The sequence below is a fragment of the Hyalella azteca genome, unplaced genomic scaffold, assembly GCF_000764305.2.
Source record: "Hyalella azteca isolate HAZT.00-mixed unplaced genomic scaffold, Hazt_2.0.2 contig847, whole genome shotgun sequence".
NCBI lineage: Eukaryota > Metazoa > Arthropoda > Malacostraca > Amphipoda > Hyalellidae > Hyalella > Hyalella azteca.
Genome location: NW_025931182.1, coordinates 31039 through 51111, shown reverse-complemented (window position 1 = coordinate 51111; position 20073 = coordinate 31039). Strand labels below are relative to the sequence as shown.

The 20073-nt window shown below is 40.0% G+C and overlaps 1 protein-coding gene across 1 annotated transcript; it reads right to left on the bottom strand.

The window, feature by feature from the left end:
* Window positions 1–7752: 7752 nt before the first annotated feature.
* LOC108667903 lies at window positions 7753–15404 on the bottom strand. The gene is made up of 6 exons (XM_018155004.2): window positions 15308–15404; window positions 13165–13278; window positions 12356–12465; window positions 11487–11634; window positions 9114–9260; window positions 7753–8747 (listed from the first exon to the last, which is right to left on the bottom strand). The coding sequence occupies exons 1-6, from the start codon at window positions 15402–15404 to the stop codon at window positions 8647–8649; spliced, it is 717 nt and encodes a 238-aa protein (XP_018010493.1). The 3' UTR covers window positions 7753–8646.
* Between the last annotated feature and the right edge of the window lie 4669 nt (window positions 15405–20073).

The following is a 20073-nucleotide window of genomic DNA, read 5'->3' as shown; positions in this document are numbered from 1 at the left end:
TAACCGGAGCAATATTGTCACAAGCCTACTTCCCTAAAAGGATAGGTTCTAGTGAGCGCAAAATAACTTGCACTGATGGTTGCCGCCACGTACAACTTTAAAATGTTCTCTGTTGCGTACAAACGTAATCAGGTTGTTACACCTAATAGTTTACGTATAATTTAAGTTGAAAGTTATGTTCCCGCAGAGTGACATACGGCGGTACAGGGTTATTTCAATTATTAAAACTCTGTTTTCAAATTAAGATGCACTAAATATTAATGTATTAAATGCCATTAGATAGCTGATCAGCTGATAAAGCTATTAGAAAGCATTAAGGAGACCCACTACCCTCCGGAAAAACTTCTACAGTTATTATCCGATCATCATGAAACTTCACATACATGCGTAAAATGTAAAAATAAGAATATTTTGCTCCTATAAAATTTTCGAAAAAATTGATAGAAAACGTGAAATTCATAGAAAACTGATAAAGAGGGGTACTTTAGAAAATCTATCTCCTCCTACAAATATCATCCTACAACATCGAGACACGTATCATTCTATTCGTAAAGACCATACCTATAGACTCTGTGATCACTTTTTTCATTTTCCCCTTAGTTTTTTTTATGCGCGTTTTATCCCATTTTTCCCCTTTTTCCCCCCTCCCCCCCCTTCTCCCCCATATAAAAAACGAACCATACTGAAATTCAAAAAAGTGATCACAGAGTCTATAGGTATGGTCTTTACGAATCGAATGGTATATGTCTCTTTGTTGTAGCTTGAAAACTGTAGGAGGAGATAGGTTTTCCGTGACAGTAAGTTGAACTTTTCAAACTTTTCAGGACGGCACGACAAAGTCCCGTGCGCCTCGAAATAGGCACTCAATGTAGCATGGATACCAAACTACAGGCTTCTGCAGCTTAATCCACTCAAGGATGCTAGCAGCAACTTGTAGCGCACCTCTACGTACAATGTTAGGAGGGTAACTGAGCTCAGATGCCAGATACACTAAGATATGTAGTCTTGCCGCTGTAATTTTCTTAGGTCTATTTAGTGAAGGAACTCTACCCCCCGCCCCCAATTAAAGCCCGGCCGTGTGCGTCAATATTGCCGTACATGGATCGCAGTAGTATCGTTGGAAAGCTCATAATGTCAGCTTTAAGATGAGACTAAGCATGTAACTGCAGCACAACTCAAGTAGAAACTATATTCAAAGATTTCAGCAGCTAATTACTTTATATATAATTACTTAAAGAACTCTCTCACCCGCTTCCCTTTAAAGAGACGTCATGAACGTAAATATCGGCGTACAGCGATGGCAGTGGTACCATTGGAAAGAGCAGAATTCCAGCTTTCAGATGAGCACAAAAACCGAAAAACGCCATAATTGAAAATTTTAGGGTAGTGGGTCCCCTTAAATTTGGGCCAATGATACCAAAACTGACATCTGACGGGAATTCTGCAAAAAATCACATGAACGAGTGGAAAAATAATCATTGCGTCAAAAGAACTTAGGAAATCCGATATATTTAATCTTAGGATAAAGTTCATTTCAAACGTATAATTTTCGACACTGCACGAGTGTGAGACTGTACGTGTTTCTTATATTATTTGAGTCAATCTTTCTTATTTGAGTTGATTAAAATCGTAGTTTCATATATTTTCTCATCAATCATTATATAGCTTACGATTGTCTTAACTCTTTATTTCCTAACCAACTTAGGTGAAACCTAGAGAGAATTGCCGTCACTGTCTTGAGTTTATTGCAACTTTAGGTTTCGCGAAACTATTCGAGTCACCAACTTTATGCATTTCCGAATAATGTCGAGAAATAAAATTCAAGCTTTCTTCTATGTCAAATTCCGAAGCTTTGACTTTATAGTCAAAAGACCAATGTAAAATACTTATGTTCTCGTCAACTTGTAGCAATAAATTAATTTCTTTGACGAGCCAATTTTGAACTGTGAAAACTTGCATTTTCCATTTTTCTTAATTAAAGATAAGACAACAAATATGATAGTCACAAATGAAACTCGGTCTCCACCAAACTCGAGAAAATATTAATTTTGCACCTGTGCAGTGCCTGTGAAAATTTAAGGTACGTGAAATTGCTGATTTCTGGATAAATTAATATCCCAAAAACAGCCACAAATTGAGTTCTTTCTTCACCAAACTCGAAATATGTTAATTTTCCTGCTGCACAGTGGCTGTAATAATTTAGGTGTATGAATTTAGTCCATTGTGATTTAGTTAATTGACGTTGGGTCTCCTCCAAACTCGAGAAACATGTTGCGTTGTCTCCTGTGCTGTAGCTTTATTGATTTCATGCATGTATAAGAGTTGAGTCGTTTCCTAATTAGTTAATGAACCTCAACGGTCACAAATTAAGTTGGGTCTCCATCATGCTCTTTAAAAAACTCTTTAATTCCAATAGGATAATTTTAATTAAAGCCATGAGATTAAATCCCTAGCAACGACTTCACCTCGCAAGTTGCTGGTAAACACCACTTTTTTGAGGTGATGATCTGCGCAAAAATTTTCCACAGAGCGCGCATAACCTCTCAGTGGTTTGATAGAACAACGCTGCAGAAGGTTTCCTTAATACTTCATCCGTGTTGTTTCATCTGATTAACATTCATACCTTGTCACTCGTTATGTGCAGTGATAAAAATTATAATTGTATTCAAATTGAATAATTTTTTGACACGTCAACCTATAAATTTATATTACAATGTATCATCGTATAATAAGATGTACAATATCATCGTATTTAACTCTGCTTCCGAGACTGCGTACTACCATACAATTTTTCATGATGCTCATTAAGGAGAGCGTCTTGGCCACAGAAAAAAAACTTTTTTATTTACTGTTTGAAATCTGAGACTGTTTTGTTCGAGTAAATTTTTCGAAAAAGATGAAATAACGTGAAATTCGCAGAAAACTCATTCAATTAACGTGCGTCAACATCCAGAGACATATTATTAGATTAGTAAAAACCATGTCTAGCAATCATCAGGTAACATTTTCCAAATTCTAATTTTTTGGGTGGGAGGGAGGATTTTTTTCAAATTATCGTCACCCCACCCCTATTTTTTAAAATATTTTTCTTAAGTTTTCGCCCCCACAACCGTTTTTTCAATATATAATCCAAAGTAAGACGAAATCCAATAAAAGTGACCTAGGAATCGACGAAGATTTCTTTCACGAATCGAATGGTAAATCCTTGAGTACTGTAGCTTAAAAATCATAGGAGTAGATAAATTTAAAGATAAAAATTCAAATTTTTCGGTTGGGAGCGCAGCCGTTCGACCGTAGGCTGATTCGACACACGGGACAGATACGGACGGCTCCGGCGCGCTCCGTCCGGGTGGTGTAAATTTTTTTTCGCGTATTGGCAGACGATGCTGGGCCCTTCTACGTCAGGCTACTTTTCTGTGGGCTGATTGATCTAATTCAGTGGATGTGATCTGTCTGGTGGCGTGCGGCTGATAATGTTAGAGTCAGAAGTGTTATAGGCTACGTTCTTGAGGGAAGGGATCATGATAGTCCATTCGAAGCCCGGTAGTGGCGGTCTCGGACATGCGTCCAGGGAGAAAGTCTTTGCTCATCTACAAACCTCGAGTTAGCCTCGAGCTAAGGCTAAGGGATTCAATCAATTTTTTAGCTACTCCGGTAAGTTGTTTAGACAAATATGAAAATTTCTCGAAAGGAGACATTATATTTTGCAATCAAATTTTCAAAAGAGACAAGGAATTTGGTATATGACTCATGCTTGCCGTCAAATGTTGGAAGCTCAATATGTGGTAATGTTACCTTATGGCTGATGGCCCTAGGACTATTAAGAACAGGCTCAACAGTAGGCGCAAGAGATGCCGTCTTATCCTTCAAAGTCAAAATACACATTGATATTTCGTCAACATACCCTTCATTGTTTTACATTCAGTGATATACCGTGCTGGATCCCAAGATCCATCTTCTAGCATTTTACATGAAATAGATTCGTCCAACTGGACCAATGCACGCTGAGATCAGATAATTTATCGATACAGAAAGTACAATCTCGATCGGTCAAACATCCTGTTACATCCAACAAACTTCTTGGTCTAATCAGACGCTCTAACGAGTTCCTAGCTGCAGAAGCGATGAAGCAGTTGTTTGTTGCTGTCGTGTGCCCGAATCTAGAGTTGGGAAACGTTGTGTGGTAACCGAGATTTGAAAAGGACAGAAATTTAATAGAGAATGTTCAAAGACGTGCAACAAGGATAATTCCAGGCTTGAAGGGCAAGTCCTATNATACAGAAATTACAAACAGACGTCACTGCAATGCACGATTGCATCAAGCCTCGACAGCTTCACAGTAATGATTATATACATGGGTTACAACAGCACTTATAATAGACACGTGACACAAAGACAAGGCTCACCACTGGCAGAAGGCGTGAGGGATGTCGGGAAGCGAGAGTCTGAGCACGTCCTGTCATGGTCGCCATGCACTAAATTTCTGGGGAAGGTGAAACTAAGAGTCGAAACAGTGCACCTGATTATTGAAAAGATTGAGTTCTTTGGCAAGTTCCAAGGTCCCTGACTCAGACTCCGCTCCAGGCACCCTCCACCTTTAGCGCCACTTCACGTCTGTAGAAATAAAACATAAAGAGTTCTGATCAATTGAAAATCTTACAGAATAAATTTAGATTAGAATTCCAAATTGAAAATGTGAATTGACCAGACAATGAAGCATTTAATTTAATGGATCGTGCTCAGAAGATCGGAAAGTATTCCATACTGAACGAGAAACAATAGCACTCCCGGAACCGTGCCGTGTTCTCACCTTAAACTAAAGGCCATCAGTGCGCAGATCGTCCCTCACCACTTCTCGGCTCCCCCATAGCCAACCGCCTAGTCAAGTGACAAGCCAGGCCAAGCGCTGCGTTGTAGATGGCTGCGCTGCTTTACGTGTGTGCTATGCGCTCATTGCACGGAGAGAAATTCCATAAGAAAAGCAAGCCTAACGTGTGAGCTAGCCCCCAGTCAAAACTGCTATGCTGCCATAGGCCGTGCTGCGCCGACCGATAGGTCTGGTCTGAGATGAGTGGCGTCTAGGAATCTACTGGCCAGTAATCAGTTACTAACCTACTACGGGCGCGATTACAACATTCAAGCGTATGCTGTTTTCACGGCGTGGGAGGGCTTTTGGAATTTTAATCTTTACAAGATCATTGGTATTAATATACAAGTTTTTAAATTGCACAGCAATTTTGTACATTTAGTGTGGTTTAGTGTGGTTTAGTTTGTTTTAGTGTGGTTTAGTGTGGTTTAGTGATCACATACCGGCAATAACCGCAAAAGGTAGACAACAGATGGGGTGGATCTGGCGGACGTTCAGAACGAGAGAAGCGGAACCGATGATCACACTCTTCAGAACCCTTGTAATACCTATCCTTGAATACTGCTGCCAGCTCTGGACTCCGTTCACACTTTGCGCAATACGGCAACTGGAAGGAGTCCAACGAACCTTTACTTCCAGGACCAGAGGCATGGAGAATTTTAACTACTGGGGGAGGTTACAGCGACTGAGTCTGTACTCACTGCAGAGGAGACGGTAGAGGTATGTCATTCTGTACACATGGAAAATGATAACCGGAATGGTGCCAAACTTCGAGAGCGAGACCTTCAAGATTCAGACATATCACAACGAGAGAAGGGGGAGACTGTGCAAGATCCCTCCCCTGCGTAACAGATCCGCAGTCAGATTTCAATCCCTACGAGAAGGATCACTCTCCGTGGCAGGACCAAGGCTGTTCAACGCCCTACCTAGAGATCTAAGAGAGATGAGTTCACCCTGGAGACCTTCAAGAGACAGCTAGACGTGTTCCTGAGCACAATTCCAGATCGACCTCCCCTGCAACACTACCAGCGGCGAGAAGCAAGCAACAGCATCGTGCATCAGGTGGCCCAAATGAGGGCGGATGTGTGGTAACCGAGATTTGAAAAGGACAGAAATTTAATAGAGAATGTTCAAAGACGTGCAACAAGGATAATTCCAGGCTTGAAGGGCAAGTCCTATGAAGAAAGATTAAAGATTCTGAAGCTTCCAAGCCTCAGTTATCGACATCTGCGTGGGGACCTCATTGAAGTATACAAGTATACTCATGGTTTATACAAGGTCCCCGAAGGATTACTAGAATTTGAAACAAGAACCAACACCAGGGGCCACGGCTATAAATTAAAAAAACTGCGCTGCAACTTGTCCGCGCGACAGCATTTCTTCTCGCTTCGAATCACCGACATGTGGAACAGCCTCCCTGATTACATCGTTGACGCTCCGAGTATGAACGCGTTCAAGATCAGACTAGATACAGCTATAGAAAAATATATGTTCTGATTTAAAATGCCTAGCTCCTTATCGAACCGGTGGAAGTCTAGTAGCTATCTCAAACTATCGTCAGTCTTGAAAATATCCGGTCAAATAACAAGATTTTAGATCTTCTATGAACATGTCACGAAAAGTTCAAGATTCGGCGACACGCCACATCAGGCCTACTCTTTAGCGCCGACATCACTATGTTATGTTATGTTAAAGTGTCAAGCGACTCTTCGACTTTAGCTATGGCCTTGGTAACCGCTTGTCGTTTACCAGCACGCCTAGTCACCAACAGCCCAGTCAGCATGGCTTCTCAGAGAAAGCAGTGTTGTTTAATCTTCAATTAATTGATATTAAATATTCAAACGTCGTATTCTATTAAATAGCTTCTAACAATAACCTGCATTTTGATCTGCCAACTCAGGCAAAAAATTTCGTTCGGCTCATTGAAGAAAAAAATTATTAAGAAAAGCATTCTCTGGTCTTCAAAAAAATTTTCATAAGGAAGAACCTCTGTTGAACAATACCATTATGTGATTATGTAATATGTCAAATATTTACCGAATCAGCAATTTGACATAGAAGCCTAGTTCAGTATGTAGCTTACTTCAACCAAACCAGCCGCATTATCATTATTTGGATCATGCAACGATTGATTCCTCTTCTATTTGATGGAATGATCTGTAAAGGGCAATGTAAAAATAACAATCGGTTTCTCAAATCATAGGTACTACAAATGGTAAAGCTCGTTTTATTTGTCATGTAGCTAGCCAGAAAAGCCTGTATTACAAAGAGAACAACAAATGTTGAGAGCCCAGAGTTGTTCTTGATCTCTCAACTTACAACAAATGCTTAGCTACTTCATCACTGCAGTGTGATAGTAAGTTTCTGTGAAAGCAAATCCTTTTGCCTCGGATGTAAATGAACGAATCCATAGTATTAACACACTTTACTGGTTTGTTTTATTGAAATTAGGTAAATAAGGTCACTATATTTCAAAATGTGATTTCAACCAAATAGATAAAGAAAATGGTATGAAAAAATGAAACAATGAATTCGGTTACAGAGGAAGTTAATACATACACTGGAAAACCTTGAAATCGACCGAAATAGCATGCTTTTATAACTTGGAAACTAGTGCTAAACGAATTTTTCCAGCATCAGATGCGTGTTTAGTACCCTCGAATTAATAATTTTAGCTACTCTTATTTCTATAACAATTTCATTGTTGTCAGGTGAAATAATAGAAGATGCACACATGCCTGTGAGTCGGCGCGGTCGTTGTCATTGCTGCTCTCAGCACTATTAGCCAGTGCTTATCCCAATCAATCATCAGCTATGGAAAGATCGGGTTCCAAAAGATCCCTTGTGAATCAAGTCACGAAAAATTCAGGAATCGGCGAAAGGCCATGGGCCTATTTCTTCAACGCCGACACTTCTATTCTATTCTATTGAGTTGATGTTGAGTGCGAAGTGATTATTTATATCGAATAAATGATTGATTCACCTTCTTCAATCCTTCCACAATCTCTGCGTTAGATATTTTTCGAGGTATAAGCTTTCAACCCTGAATCCTGCATGATGCGATCGACAGGTTTAATATGATATAGAAGGCGTAATCGCTGAATATTTGAACGCAAACAACGAGTATATCTTATGTGAACGCTACAGATCAAGTGCCTAAAGTTGATATAATATGAATGGTTGGGGTTATAATCGGAAAAAGTGATATATAGAGGTATTATATTTATCCATCTGCTCTCAAAATCCCTTAATTACCCGATTCTCGGCCGCATCTGATGGATCTATTGTTCGCCGCTTGTCTGCATTTCACAGTCTTCAGCGCCTCCAGCTTTCAAGTGTCATGTCAGCAGACTTCTGACCAATGTCAGGAATCACAATAACCTCAGTCCGAACAACAGTTCCCAACCCACGGTTGGCGAAGTGCCAATATCTAAAATTCGTCGCCGGAACTACCTTAGCCTTCAAATTAACAGCCTTCAAATTAACCTCTTTAGATTGATTGAAAATACAGCTTTTAGTGATGTTTAGCGACAAAAAACTAACTTGTGATTACAGATTTCTCTACAGATTTCTTTATTTTCTACTCGCACTCTACATCTCTTACCGTCTATGGTATATACGTATATTAGACATCAAAATTTTCTGTCGAGATACAGTATCTGTCTTCGAACCCATTCAAACCATGATTTTGAGTATGGATACAAATCACTATGAATTTATTTTATGGTGAATTAATCTAAGAATTTATTCAGTTCACGTTTGTCTGTTAAATGAGTCAGTCAGTTACAATCACCAACGAAGAAGACCGTGCCCTTCTCAAAAGTCGGAGTCTTCCAGGTCTGAGTGAGATGCGTCTCAGTTTTGAACCACTGCTGAGAATCTGCATGAATAAAAGAGAAGTTTTACTGCAGAAATGTATAGATAATACTGAAGTGGGATGCGAGTCACTGAATATTTACAGGGGTAAAGTTTCAGAAAAGAATTAACGTAAGGCTATGTTGTGGGAAGCTTTGCACTTTGTTCATTAATATGGAAAGGCAGCAATTAGAGAACAGCAAGTTTTATTATTTACCTCACGATTACCATTCAACTTGAGTCATCCCGACTGAAATATATTCAGAAACGCATGTGTCAAAACATCGATTTATATACATTTGCTCTGACTCATCAATTAAAAAATTTATCAAGATAAAGCGACAGTGCAACAGAGGCCTTCACGACATACTTCAATCTTTAATTCGCCTACCAACAGCTTTACTGATGAGCCCGAGGCAGGTGTAGTAGGCGCCGTTGCAGTGGTTCATCATGTCGGCGTAATACATCGTCTTGGGGTCCCAACCGACCACGTCGTAAGACCCGAAGTCCACGTTGATCAGTTGTGAGAAGGAGCAGTCTGCACAGTATGAACGGGACTTGAAAAACCCACGGATACTCTCTGTACAGCATCAACGGGACTTGAAAAATCCATGGATACTGTCTGCACAGCATCAACGGGACTTGAAAAATCCATTGATACAGTCTGCACAGTATCAACGGGACTTGAAAAATCCATGGATACTGTCTGCACAGTATCAACGGGACTTGAAAAATCCATGGATACTGTCTGCACAGTGTCCACGTGACTTGAAAACTCATTGTGTAGAGTGATGCACCCTATCGGACTTCTCTCTGATTGGCAGCGCCAGACACATACACTGAGTGGGTCTGCTTCTCGTGTAAATTATAAACATATACGACTCTAGACATTGGTTGAAAATTTTAGATGTCAAAATGCGATATTTAAATTACGTGATGAAAGTTTGCCTCAAAGATGGAACTAGTGATTATGTGTTAAAAGCCAACTATTGTAGAAACTGGCCCACCTCATTTTGGCGGAATAGGTGCACGCTCTGTACGCGCATGATCAACCTAAAATTATCTGAAAATAACACTCTATTTATTATAATATTATTTCGAATAAAAACTTTTCACAATTGTAGAAAATATTGTCAAGTTCAAGATTCCCGAATGACAACGAAAAAAACCTCAGGTCACACTAAGTCGTCTCCCAATTGGCATTTCATTATTTTAGAGTTAGACGATGATTGGGAGGTCAACATATGTACAGCCTTTCAGCCTATAGGCTGGTAATTATCTACCATATATATTCTTAGAATGAAATAGAGAGAGTAAATTATATTTTCAACGCGGCCAAGTAATTAGTTGAATTGAAGAATAGACATAGCACGTGCAATAAGTATTCTTCAGAAATTGCTATTTCATGGCACCAAATGTTTAAGGTAATACGTGAAACAAGTTCAAATATTTTTTCTTCTTGACGCATGACCTGGTTGATTTTATTCTTTTAATTTTAGTGAAAAAATCATCATGAACATTTTCCGGCTGACTTAAAATCTAGCATAAAACCTTTGGTAGGAGCTAAGTGGACAAAAGAATTATTTCAGAAAAAGAATGTTTCTGTTCCATTAACACCATTAGTAGAATGAGTCAAGCTACGTACTTCCTGCGATAAACCCGTAGTGAAGTCATTTTCCACAAGTTTCGTTAGAACTGACTAATTTCGCTCTTAAAGCCCATTAGAATTCCATGTTGATGGACTGAAGTAATATTGTCGACGTTTGCATATCGTGAACTTAGACGATCCACCAGGTCTGGCACTCAACCATGGAATGCACTCAAGTTCTCTGCTGGCTTAAATCTCCTAATGCACGAATGTCGTATGCTGTCTCCCGTTACCAGGGAAACAGATGTGTGGTTTTCATGTTCTAACTCAATTCCATTTGCAGCGAAACTATATTTTTTACATGCCGGAAAGCGGTTAACGTCATTTCGAGGGCAATACTATTTTCGTAAGGCTTTTATATTTTAAATTCATAGTAAAAGTTTAGGGCTTATAATCATTTTTACAATCTATTTTCATGATCATGCTCTTCACTTACTAATTAATGCATTTATTATTGTGGAATATAATATGAACAGTTCGCGTTAAACTATTTAATTACATTACTAGTCATAATTCGATTAGTTACAAATTCTACATTATATCCAATTCTTCTAGACTTTAAAGCCTTGCATCCACATTAAACGTATTTTCACTGACAGTTCTAAATTTTAGGTTAAAATTCTGGCACTCACTGTGGTTTTCCACATATCTGGATAATTTTTTACGGCTTTCACCGATAATCATGATTTATCCCTGCAATTACTTATATCGGTAATGAATTTTATCCGCTACGCTCACCGTGGATTTTCACATTTGAAGCATAATTATGTAAATGCACGTTAGATTACATCCATAGAAAATGTTTGCTATGCTGAACGTTTGTTACTAATTACATTAGTTACATTTATTTTTTGTCTTCTTTTACTGGAATATAAGCACTAAATACTCAACATGTAAGTCGACTTCAGCACTCGCTCAGTCTTGTAGTGAAGTACATAGGTACTATTATCATCCCTCCAGCTCGTTGATACTCACTGGTTCATCCCATGCTGTGATCATTCCCCCAGCCCGTTGATACTCACTGGTTCATCCCATGCTCTGATCATTCCTCCAGCCCGTTGACACTCACTGGTTCATCCCATGCTCTGATCATTCCCCCTGCCCGTTGACACTCACTGGTGTGGCCTTGGGCCCGTTTGTTGATGAGGTACCAGTGACTGGAGCAGGTGTAGAGGCGACGTCGGGTCCTCACAGGATCTCCAGGTCGGCGGGAATACGTGAGGCACACGGAGGCGGGCTCGCACGGGTCGTATGAGCAAGGGTCCTGTGGTGGGACAACGGAGGCTGTACGAACCATTTTATACAACGGCACAAATGCTGGTACACAAGGCACGGGTAACGTTATCCAACAGAGCAGATTTTTCATACCACGTTTCAGATGCTATTGTACAATTCGCGTGTACCGTTATCCAACAAAACGGGCCGTTTCATACAACGGTGCACATCTGTTATAGATGGCAACGGCTTCTGTTTTTCAACAGTACGGCCCGTTTCAAACAACGAGACAGATGCTTACATGCATCTCAACCTGCCTGTCCCGTGACATAAGGTATAACGAGTCTCGTTAAACAGAGCTCGGGCTCAACCTAAATTAGAGCAAAGAAAAGTAATCTTTTCATCGTGATCATGCCTGCAGACATTGGTAGATAAATATTATTCATTCAGGTCTAATAATGAATAATATTTATTATTTATTTTTAATATTCCTTATAGGTGGCTGATCGTTCATGATCAATGATTAAATTCATTATTTAATATCAAAATTCTTCGATGCGACATGTCAGTGTACTAAAAAAATCCACGAAAACTCTCATTTGAGCTAGTAAACTACACGTTAAAATCCCAGTACTTATCCGCGCTGCTCATTACTAAAGTTTTATTTAACATTTTTTGCTAACAAGATATAGTACCTGACATACAATGTATAGTATTTCCTGTTATTTAATTTCACATCTCAGTACAAAAACATTTAATGCTGAGCATACGTCCAGGTACGACATGGCTGCCAAGTGTTTCCACCCTGACGCTGGAGTGGGGCTGGGTACAGGGTTTCTGCCGCGGGTCAATTGCAGCGTCTCGCACTCCTGAGTTTGGCCTGCAAGTATTGCTTACGCTGACAGCCGTGCTTAATTTCAGACTGTGAATATCATCAATGTATAGTGAAAGATATGATGTATAAAAATTTATATTGTAGCAATAAAGGAGATAGTCGTTTGGCAATGCTCAGAAAGTGAAATTTTCCCTGAATGTCTGCTATATAGTGTTGATTGCAACTTGCAAGTCGATTATTCCAAGCGGCATGATTTCTCTTTGCTCTGTCACGATGATTTGGGACGGTAATGTTCAAAACTGACAAAAAAGTGAAAAAGAAAACAACTCAATTTTTACAAACCACAAAGTCTTCAAGTAACTTTCTGAAACTCAGTGTGATAACTGGCATGAAGATAATCAATCCGTGTGACAAGTTGTCTAAATTTAAATATATAAGAAATGAATAATTTAGCTGAATAATTTCATTCAAATAATACTGGCACTCTGTGGGTGGCAAAGTTCAGTTTTGTACCATAGCAAATTGACCATATATATTTTGAATATGTTCCATACTTGCGGTTTAGATATTTATGTACTTAAATCAAATGATAACATTTAACTTTATGGCAATTATTTATATGGAGTTCTTCATGTCTCATTATATCAATCAATAAACCAGAAACAATTCAGTGTTGTTAACTGCATTTTCAGTAAATTCACGTATAGTTCGATTGGATTTGGTAATTGTGCGCTGTCTACTTACGGTTGTAGTTGACGGCGTAGCACTTTGCAAAAATTGCGCAGTGTTGAACGCAACGAAACATCGAAATTTGGCTGGTGCTGCTGGCGATGCCCACAGTCTGGCGAATGTCTGATCCTGTCAACAAAGCGTATACGTACTATTTATTCTTTTGGTACCTTTGATTTACATTGTAGCCGCGCCTCATGCGTCTCTAATTTTTGTACCGCGATTTTCCTTGTCATTTTTTTGCGAGCATTCAACAGTTATTCTTGTATTTGTTCTGTTAAATTTGTACCCATTTTTCCATTAATGTTTTTTTTCTTTCGATCTTTACTAGCATTTTCATTTAGAGAAAAAGCCTGTTTATCCTGCTCTTCCGAAGCGCGTTGCACTTCTGATGTTGAATCCTTCGGGAATAGTTGTTTGTGATATTTGTAAATTGTTATATTGTGACATCTAAATTTATGTTGTGATATTTGTGAATAGTAATTTTACTAGGAATAACTATAATTGACTATTATTGCTACATCTTAAGTTTGTTATTCTTTGTTTACAGAACCTAACTCAATTATCACGATTAGTTAGCTTCAGTTCGAGCCATCCGCTGGATTTATTCCGAGTTCACTCTAGTTCACTTTACGTTCATTTTGAGTTCATTTGTTCGTTCTTGTTTCTACATTCATCAGTATCCACTAGTGCCTTCGTTACCAATAAAGTGTCAGAAATCCTCAAGTTCACTTCCCTGCTCGTTTAAAGTTTGGCTGTCTGGCTGGCGCTGAAGTAAAAGCGTTCGGACGTCACCGTCGCGCTTACAACATGACAAAGAAACGAATAATCACTCATTTATTGATCGTAAAATGTTTTTGATCGTGGTTTCCTGTGACAAGAATCTGATAAAGATTGAAGAGAAAGAAACCGTGCTCTTCCAATTATTTAAATACGTTTCTCCTGTTAAATATCTTTGCCTAAAGTTTAAAGTTCTATGTTAAGGCTGATTGATTAGCAGAAAAAATAATTGTTGTGGATTAGGTTAGGGGTGCGGCAATCAAGAATGGCTTTCGTGACCGGGGCACAACCTATTGAGAAATGAGTTATAATAATAAAACTAGATGGAACAATTAATACTAGATTACGTTATACTTTCAACTCGAGTATATATGACCTGTAGTTATAGTTAAATTATAGATTAAGAATGCCGGATCGAATTCAGTGACAAAATGTACCTTTTGTGGCCTTTTTTACAGTATAGATACTGAATTGAGAGGAAGAAATATTGAATAAATCTTGAAAAATAATTAAATCCACTGATCACGAATTTCGCGTAATAAAATCATGCATTAATTTACTTCAGTCTTCTTTGTTCCTGGCGAATGTTTTCGTTCTAGTTATTGAAATTCAATATTATATTGACTCATTTCATCAGCGTATTTTTATCGTTTATTTGCTGGTGAGAACGAAGGACAGTAAGAGATAACCGTCGTCAACTCAGCTACGTAAGAATAACATAGCACGCGGAACAGGCAAGGATAATAGCCGTAACAGATAGGAATAACATAGCAGGCGTACTAGGCCGGAATAACGTAGTCCACTTGAAAAATAGGAATAACAAGTCACGTGTAACAGGCAGGAATAACATTGCACGTGTAATAGACAGAAATAACATGTCACGTGTAACAGGCAGGAATAACATTGCACGTGTAATAGACAGAAATAACATGGCACGTGTAACAGGCAGGAATAACATTGCACGTGTAATAGACGTGTGAGGAAGCTTGGCTGTGCTGCTCGTGATCTCTCAGCAATTACGTGATATAAACGTAGAGGTTGTCTCTTCAGCGCCACTATTTCCATGGGCATTTAAATTGTAAATCCAACAATTTCTAATATTTTTTCCTCGTGATTTTGAAATGAGCATGTGATTTCAGTAAACACGAACACATATTTAATCATAATTATCGAAGGCTTAAACTTTTAGAAATTGCACTTAATTTTTGTTGCAGTATGCAACATTTATGCAGTACCATAATAAATACTAGTAAATAAGAATAATGCTTACAGTTTAGAGATATCAGCTAAAATAAATTACCCTCACTCGTTCATAATGTACATAATTTTAGCGTTACTACGTAGGGTATAGTCTTCGCAAAAGACGCATGTAACTCACCGTAGTCGTTGTACCAAGTGTCCGTACGGCCCCAGCAGAGCCGTGCCGCTGCCCAGAGCAGCAGCAGCACACGGCCTCCAGGTCTCGCTGGCGCCATTGTGAGACTGACCTTCCGGTCAACAGACATGCCACACCGACAATGTTTGAGTGTGGCAATTTGAAATATCTTGATTATCAACAGAGCTGGGCAGCGTTACTTTGAAAAGTATAGCGTCCGCTACTATGCTCTAAATGTAGCGGGCGCTACCGCTACCGCTACATTGCTTAAATGTAGCGCCGCTACCGCTACATGTCGAGCGCTATTGCCCACCTCTGACTATCAAGATATTTTAACTTCATCGTAAGTCACGTGACAATATAGAAGTCACATGTCGCTTTTCGATTGCGAAGGAAAGTTTGAAATTTGATTCAAGGATGGCTGACGGGGCAAATAATTTGAGAGTTTGGACATCATGTACGTGCTCGTGGTCGTGGAGAGATTGGTTTTGCGTAATACGAAGATTAAAGTTTTCGCCCAAGATTATACATTTAGAAATCCAACTTATATCCCTTTACCGCCAAATCGGACTTCCAAGTCGCCTTTAAAAAAACAATGGTTTTCTAATAATTTCACGTTTTCTTTCATTTTTTCGAAAAATTCACACGAACAAAAAAAATCTTAGATTTATTTTTTACATATGTGTACGTGTACCAAGTTTCAAAGTTATCTTCCTGTAAATAAACGAAATAAAATTTACAATTTCCAATGGCAATTTCCAATTTCTTGTGGAAATTTTATTTCGGTTATATACAGATGGATCACTTTGAAACTTGGTACACATATGTAAAAAATCAATCTAAGACTTTTTTGTTCGTGTAAATTTTTCGAAAAAATTATAGAAAACGTGAAACTCTTAGAAAACAGCCAAAAGGGGGATACTGTTATAGAAATCCATCTCCTCCTAGGATTTTCAAGATACAACATCGAGACGCATCTCATTCGATGCGTAAGGACCATATATATCGATTGGTCCTTGCTGTTTTTCAAAATTCAAATTTTTGTGTGTAAGGTGGGTATTTTTCGAAAAAAATTTTGATTAAAAGGGTTTGGGGAACCCTTTGAAATTTCCCCTCCTTTTTTCAAAATATTTTCAAAATTATAACGAAATTGAAAAAAGCTACGACAAATCTCTAGATCTTTTATTTGCGAATCGAACGGCATATCTCTCATTTCTGTAGCTTAAAAACTCTAGGAGGAGAAAGGTTTGCCATGACAATAAGTGTGAATGTTCAGTAGAGCGCGGCAAAGTCCCGAGCGCCTCGAAATAGGCATTCAAGGCGGCATGGATACAAGACTAGACGTTACTGGAGCTGAAATCCAGTCAAGGATGGTGGGAACGACTGCATGAGCACCATCCCACACGACCGCAGCCGGGTAACTAAAGATCAGCGTCATTAGGTCGTCCATTTATGTGCCCGGCCGGTAATTTTCGCCTATCTTAAACGTGAAAGAACTCCCCCACCCCTAACCCTTTCGCGAACTGTCGTCAAGGCATAAATCAACGTACAGAGATGATTTTGGTACTGTCGGATAGGCCAGAATGTCAGCTTTAAGGTGAGACTAAAAACCGGAAAAGTTAAATTTGCGATTTTTGTCCCAGAAATTCGGGCGGTTAAAGGATATTGATGACATATGGTTGCCAAGCCCTGGGGCGGTTTGCAGCCTTTCTAGTTATTTATGTACATTCTTAAAAATTGATCCTTACTTGAAAAATTGTATTGCTATCAAACATTGAGCAAAGAAGTAAAGCGAAAATAGGTGTCCATGAATTTTTTTTGAAAACTAATTTTGAATTGTGTAATTTTGAAGACGAGGTGCCCGATCAGGAACGGGTTTCAAATCATGGTTCAAATGTTCCACTCGAGCCTTATCCATGAAGTTCTCACCCACGCTCGGTCACCCGAATTCGTACCGCGGGTACGAAGCCGTGCACCACCAAATTTATGCACCAATCACAATCAGCCTTGAAAGGAATGCCTAGCATATTTCCGGATGATCACCAATCAGCCGCGGATTAAGCCATCCGTCGGTGACCAACCCATGACATCGTCTTACTCTATATATTAGCAGCTTTACGCCACCATATTCTGAAGCGAATAGCCCAGAAAACAATGGTTGTCCACCACTGAACGTTACATCGAATGAAGGTGGATAGCTAGAGGTCAGCATAGCCCAAGTACACAGTGCGATTCATATACACCTTCGCGAGCGTAACGCAGCCGGGCATCTTCACGGCTTTTGACACAAAGCGCCCACCACAACAGCGCCGTTCAGTCGCAGGCCGGAGCGCATCCAGGCCAGAGCACAACTGACCGAAACGCAGCAGGCCCTACCGCAACAGCTACTCCTAACGCAACCTATCCTAACCTAACCTGCGCCGTCTGTTGCGGTAGGGCCTGTTGCGCTCCGGCCAGTTGGGCTCCGGCGCTGTGATGCAGTGGCTGTTTTGTGCAAAACGGATTTACTGTTAGCCGGAGTTACCAACAGCTCATTGATATTAGGCTATGTGTAGATATTGGCATTGCATGCTGATGGTTGGCGCTGAGCCCAGGGCCTGTTTACGAGTCAATTTTGTTACCCACTGCTGCGCTCTCTCGAATCATCACTTCATACCCTGACTTTAGCTCGATCTGTAACTAGCGGACAACATACTGCGACCAACCAGATCAGCCGCTAAACTTTTTTTTTACTTTTTTTTCTTTTTCTCTCTTCTTCTTCTTGCCACACATTTCCTACGACACACAGCAATCCCCTAATTGTGGCCTTTTCCTGTGTGTATCATTAGTGTTTAAAACAATCTTACATTAGTTTTACCTAGCCAAAAAACCCTAACATAACCTAACCGAACTGAACACAGCCTGACATATCCTAACCTGTCCTAACCTAGTCTTACCTCACTTAACCTTACTTCACCTAACCTTACCTTGCCTAACCTTACCTAACCCAACACGACCTAACCTAACGTAACCTATCCTAACCTAGTCTAACCTAACCTGAACTAACTTTGCCGTACCCTAATCAACCCTAACTTAACCACCCTATGTGATTGTCGCCATAGGAACTTGTTCCTGGCTTGAACCTAACCTCAGCAAATGACGTATATTTTACGACATGTTTAATTTCCTACCTGTTCTATTTCGATTCCGTGCATGATTGTGGCCGGAGTTCGCATTTCCAACACACACTGAACGTGTNTTCGAGCTATGATCGTTTCAAAAATCTCATTTTAGGTAATTTTTTGACCAAATTTTCCCCTTTTTTGGGGATTTTGGGGGGGAAGGAGTGGGAATTTCGGAAATCCGACAAGAAGGTTTGGTAGAAAAAATATGCGTACGTCTCTGTGCCAATTTTCATGAGATTCTAACGGTTGAGCTCCTGGGAAAAACGGCTCGAGTGAAAACTTTGACCTCAAACCCCCCTGTACGTGATTATACAGCAGCAGCATATCAAAAGTGGAGAGTATAAGTTTAGCGTCCGCTTCGCTGGCTGTAGGCACACAGAAAGTGAGCCGCTCCTGCCGAACCAGCCCAGCTCGCCAGTGGAAGTACATGCATCCTGCTGTGCCCTACCAGACGGTTACTTTTAGCTTACAACATCCGGGGTTAGTTCCAGAAAGCATAGTTCTGTTCCGAAATCTATCGTCCGCCGACGAGTGACTTCCTAGTTCATCGCTAAATCGCGTTACTTTTAGCTCACAGCATCTGGGGTTGGGTTTCAGATGGCATAGTTCTGTTCCAAAATTTATCGTCGTACGACGCGTGCCCGTTCGAGTGGTCCGACCGTAGGCTAGGCTCATTCGACACACGGGACAGATACGGACGGCTCCGGTGCGCTCCGTCCGGGTGGTGTAATTTTTTTTCGCGTTTTGGCAGTCGATGCTGGGCAATTCTACGTCAGAGTGTACTACTTTCCTCTTCCTGTGGGCTGACTGATCCAATTCAATGGATGTGATCTGTTTGGTAACTTGCTGCTGATAATGTTAACGTCAAAAAGTGGTATAGGCTACGCCGCTACGGCCCGCTACGTTATTGAAGGAAGCGATCATTGTAATCCAGTCGATGACTCGATGCAGGGCACCAGGGGCCAGGGCTGTGGTCAGTGGTGGTCTCCGACAGCGACAGGCGCCCCCATTTCAAACCACTGTGCTGCTCAGTGCTCAATGCTCATTAAATTGAATTGTCACATGGGATGACTGTTGACTGATGGTCATAATGTGACTTGGACCGCTTCAATCCGTACTCAATTGCATTTGGATGGAATTATAGGCTATGCTGGTTCTTAAGGAGGTATTATTGCAGATTAACTACATCCAAAAAAAAGGGTGTTTTTTTTTTTTAATTATATGTTTTTTGGGTATTATTGCAGATTAACTACATCCAAAAAAAAGGGTGTTTTTTTTTTTTAATTATATGTTTTTTGGGGTGTAGATTACGAATCTGAAATCCATTTTTGGCGGTCGGCATCGGAAAACCGATTTTTTGCAATAATACCGATCACACGTAGCGCACGACATCTTGAATGAAACTTACCCGTTGCACTGCAACGGGTAAAGAAGACGAAAATGTTACCCGTTGCACTGCAACGGGTAACATTTTCGTCTTCTTTGTCCATAAATCTGGAGATACATTGCCACATCGAGAGATCACAACCTAACGCCAACTCGCAGGTTGGGTTGGTTCGCCCAGGTTCCTTTTAGATCAAAATGCTATCTAAAAAAAGGAACTTG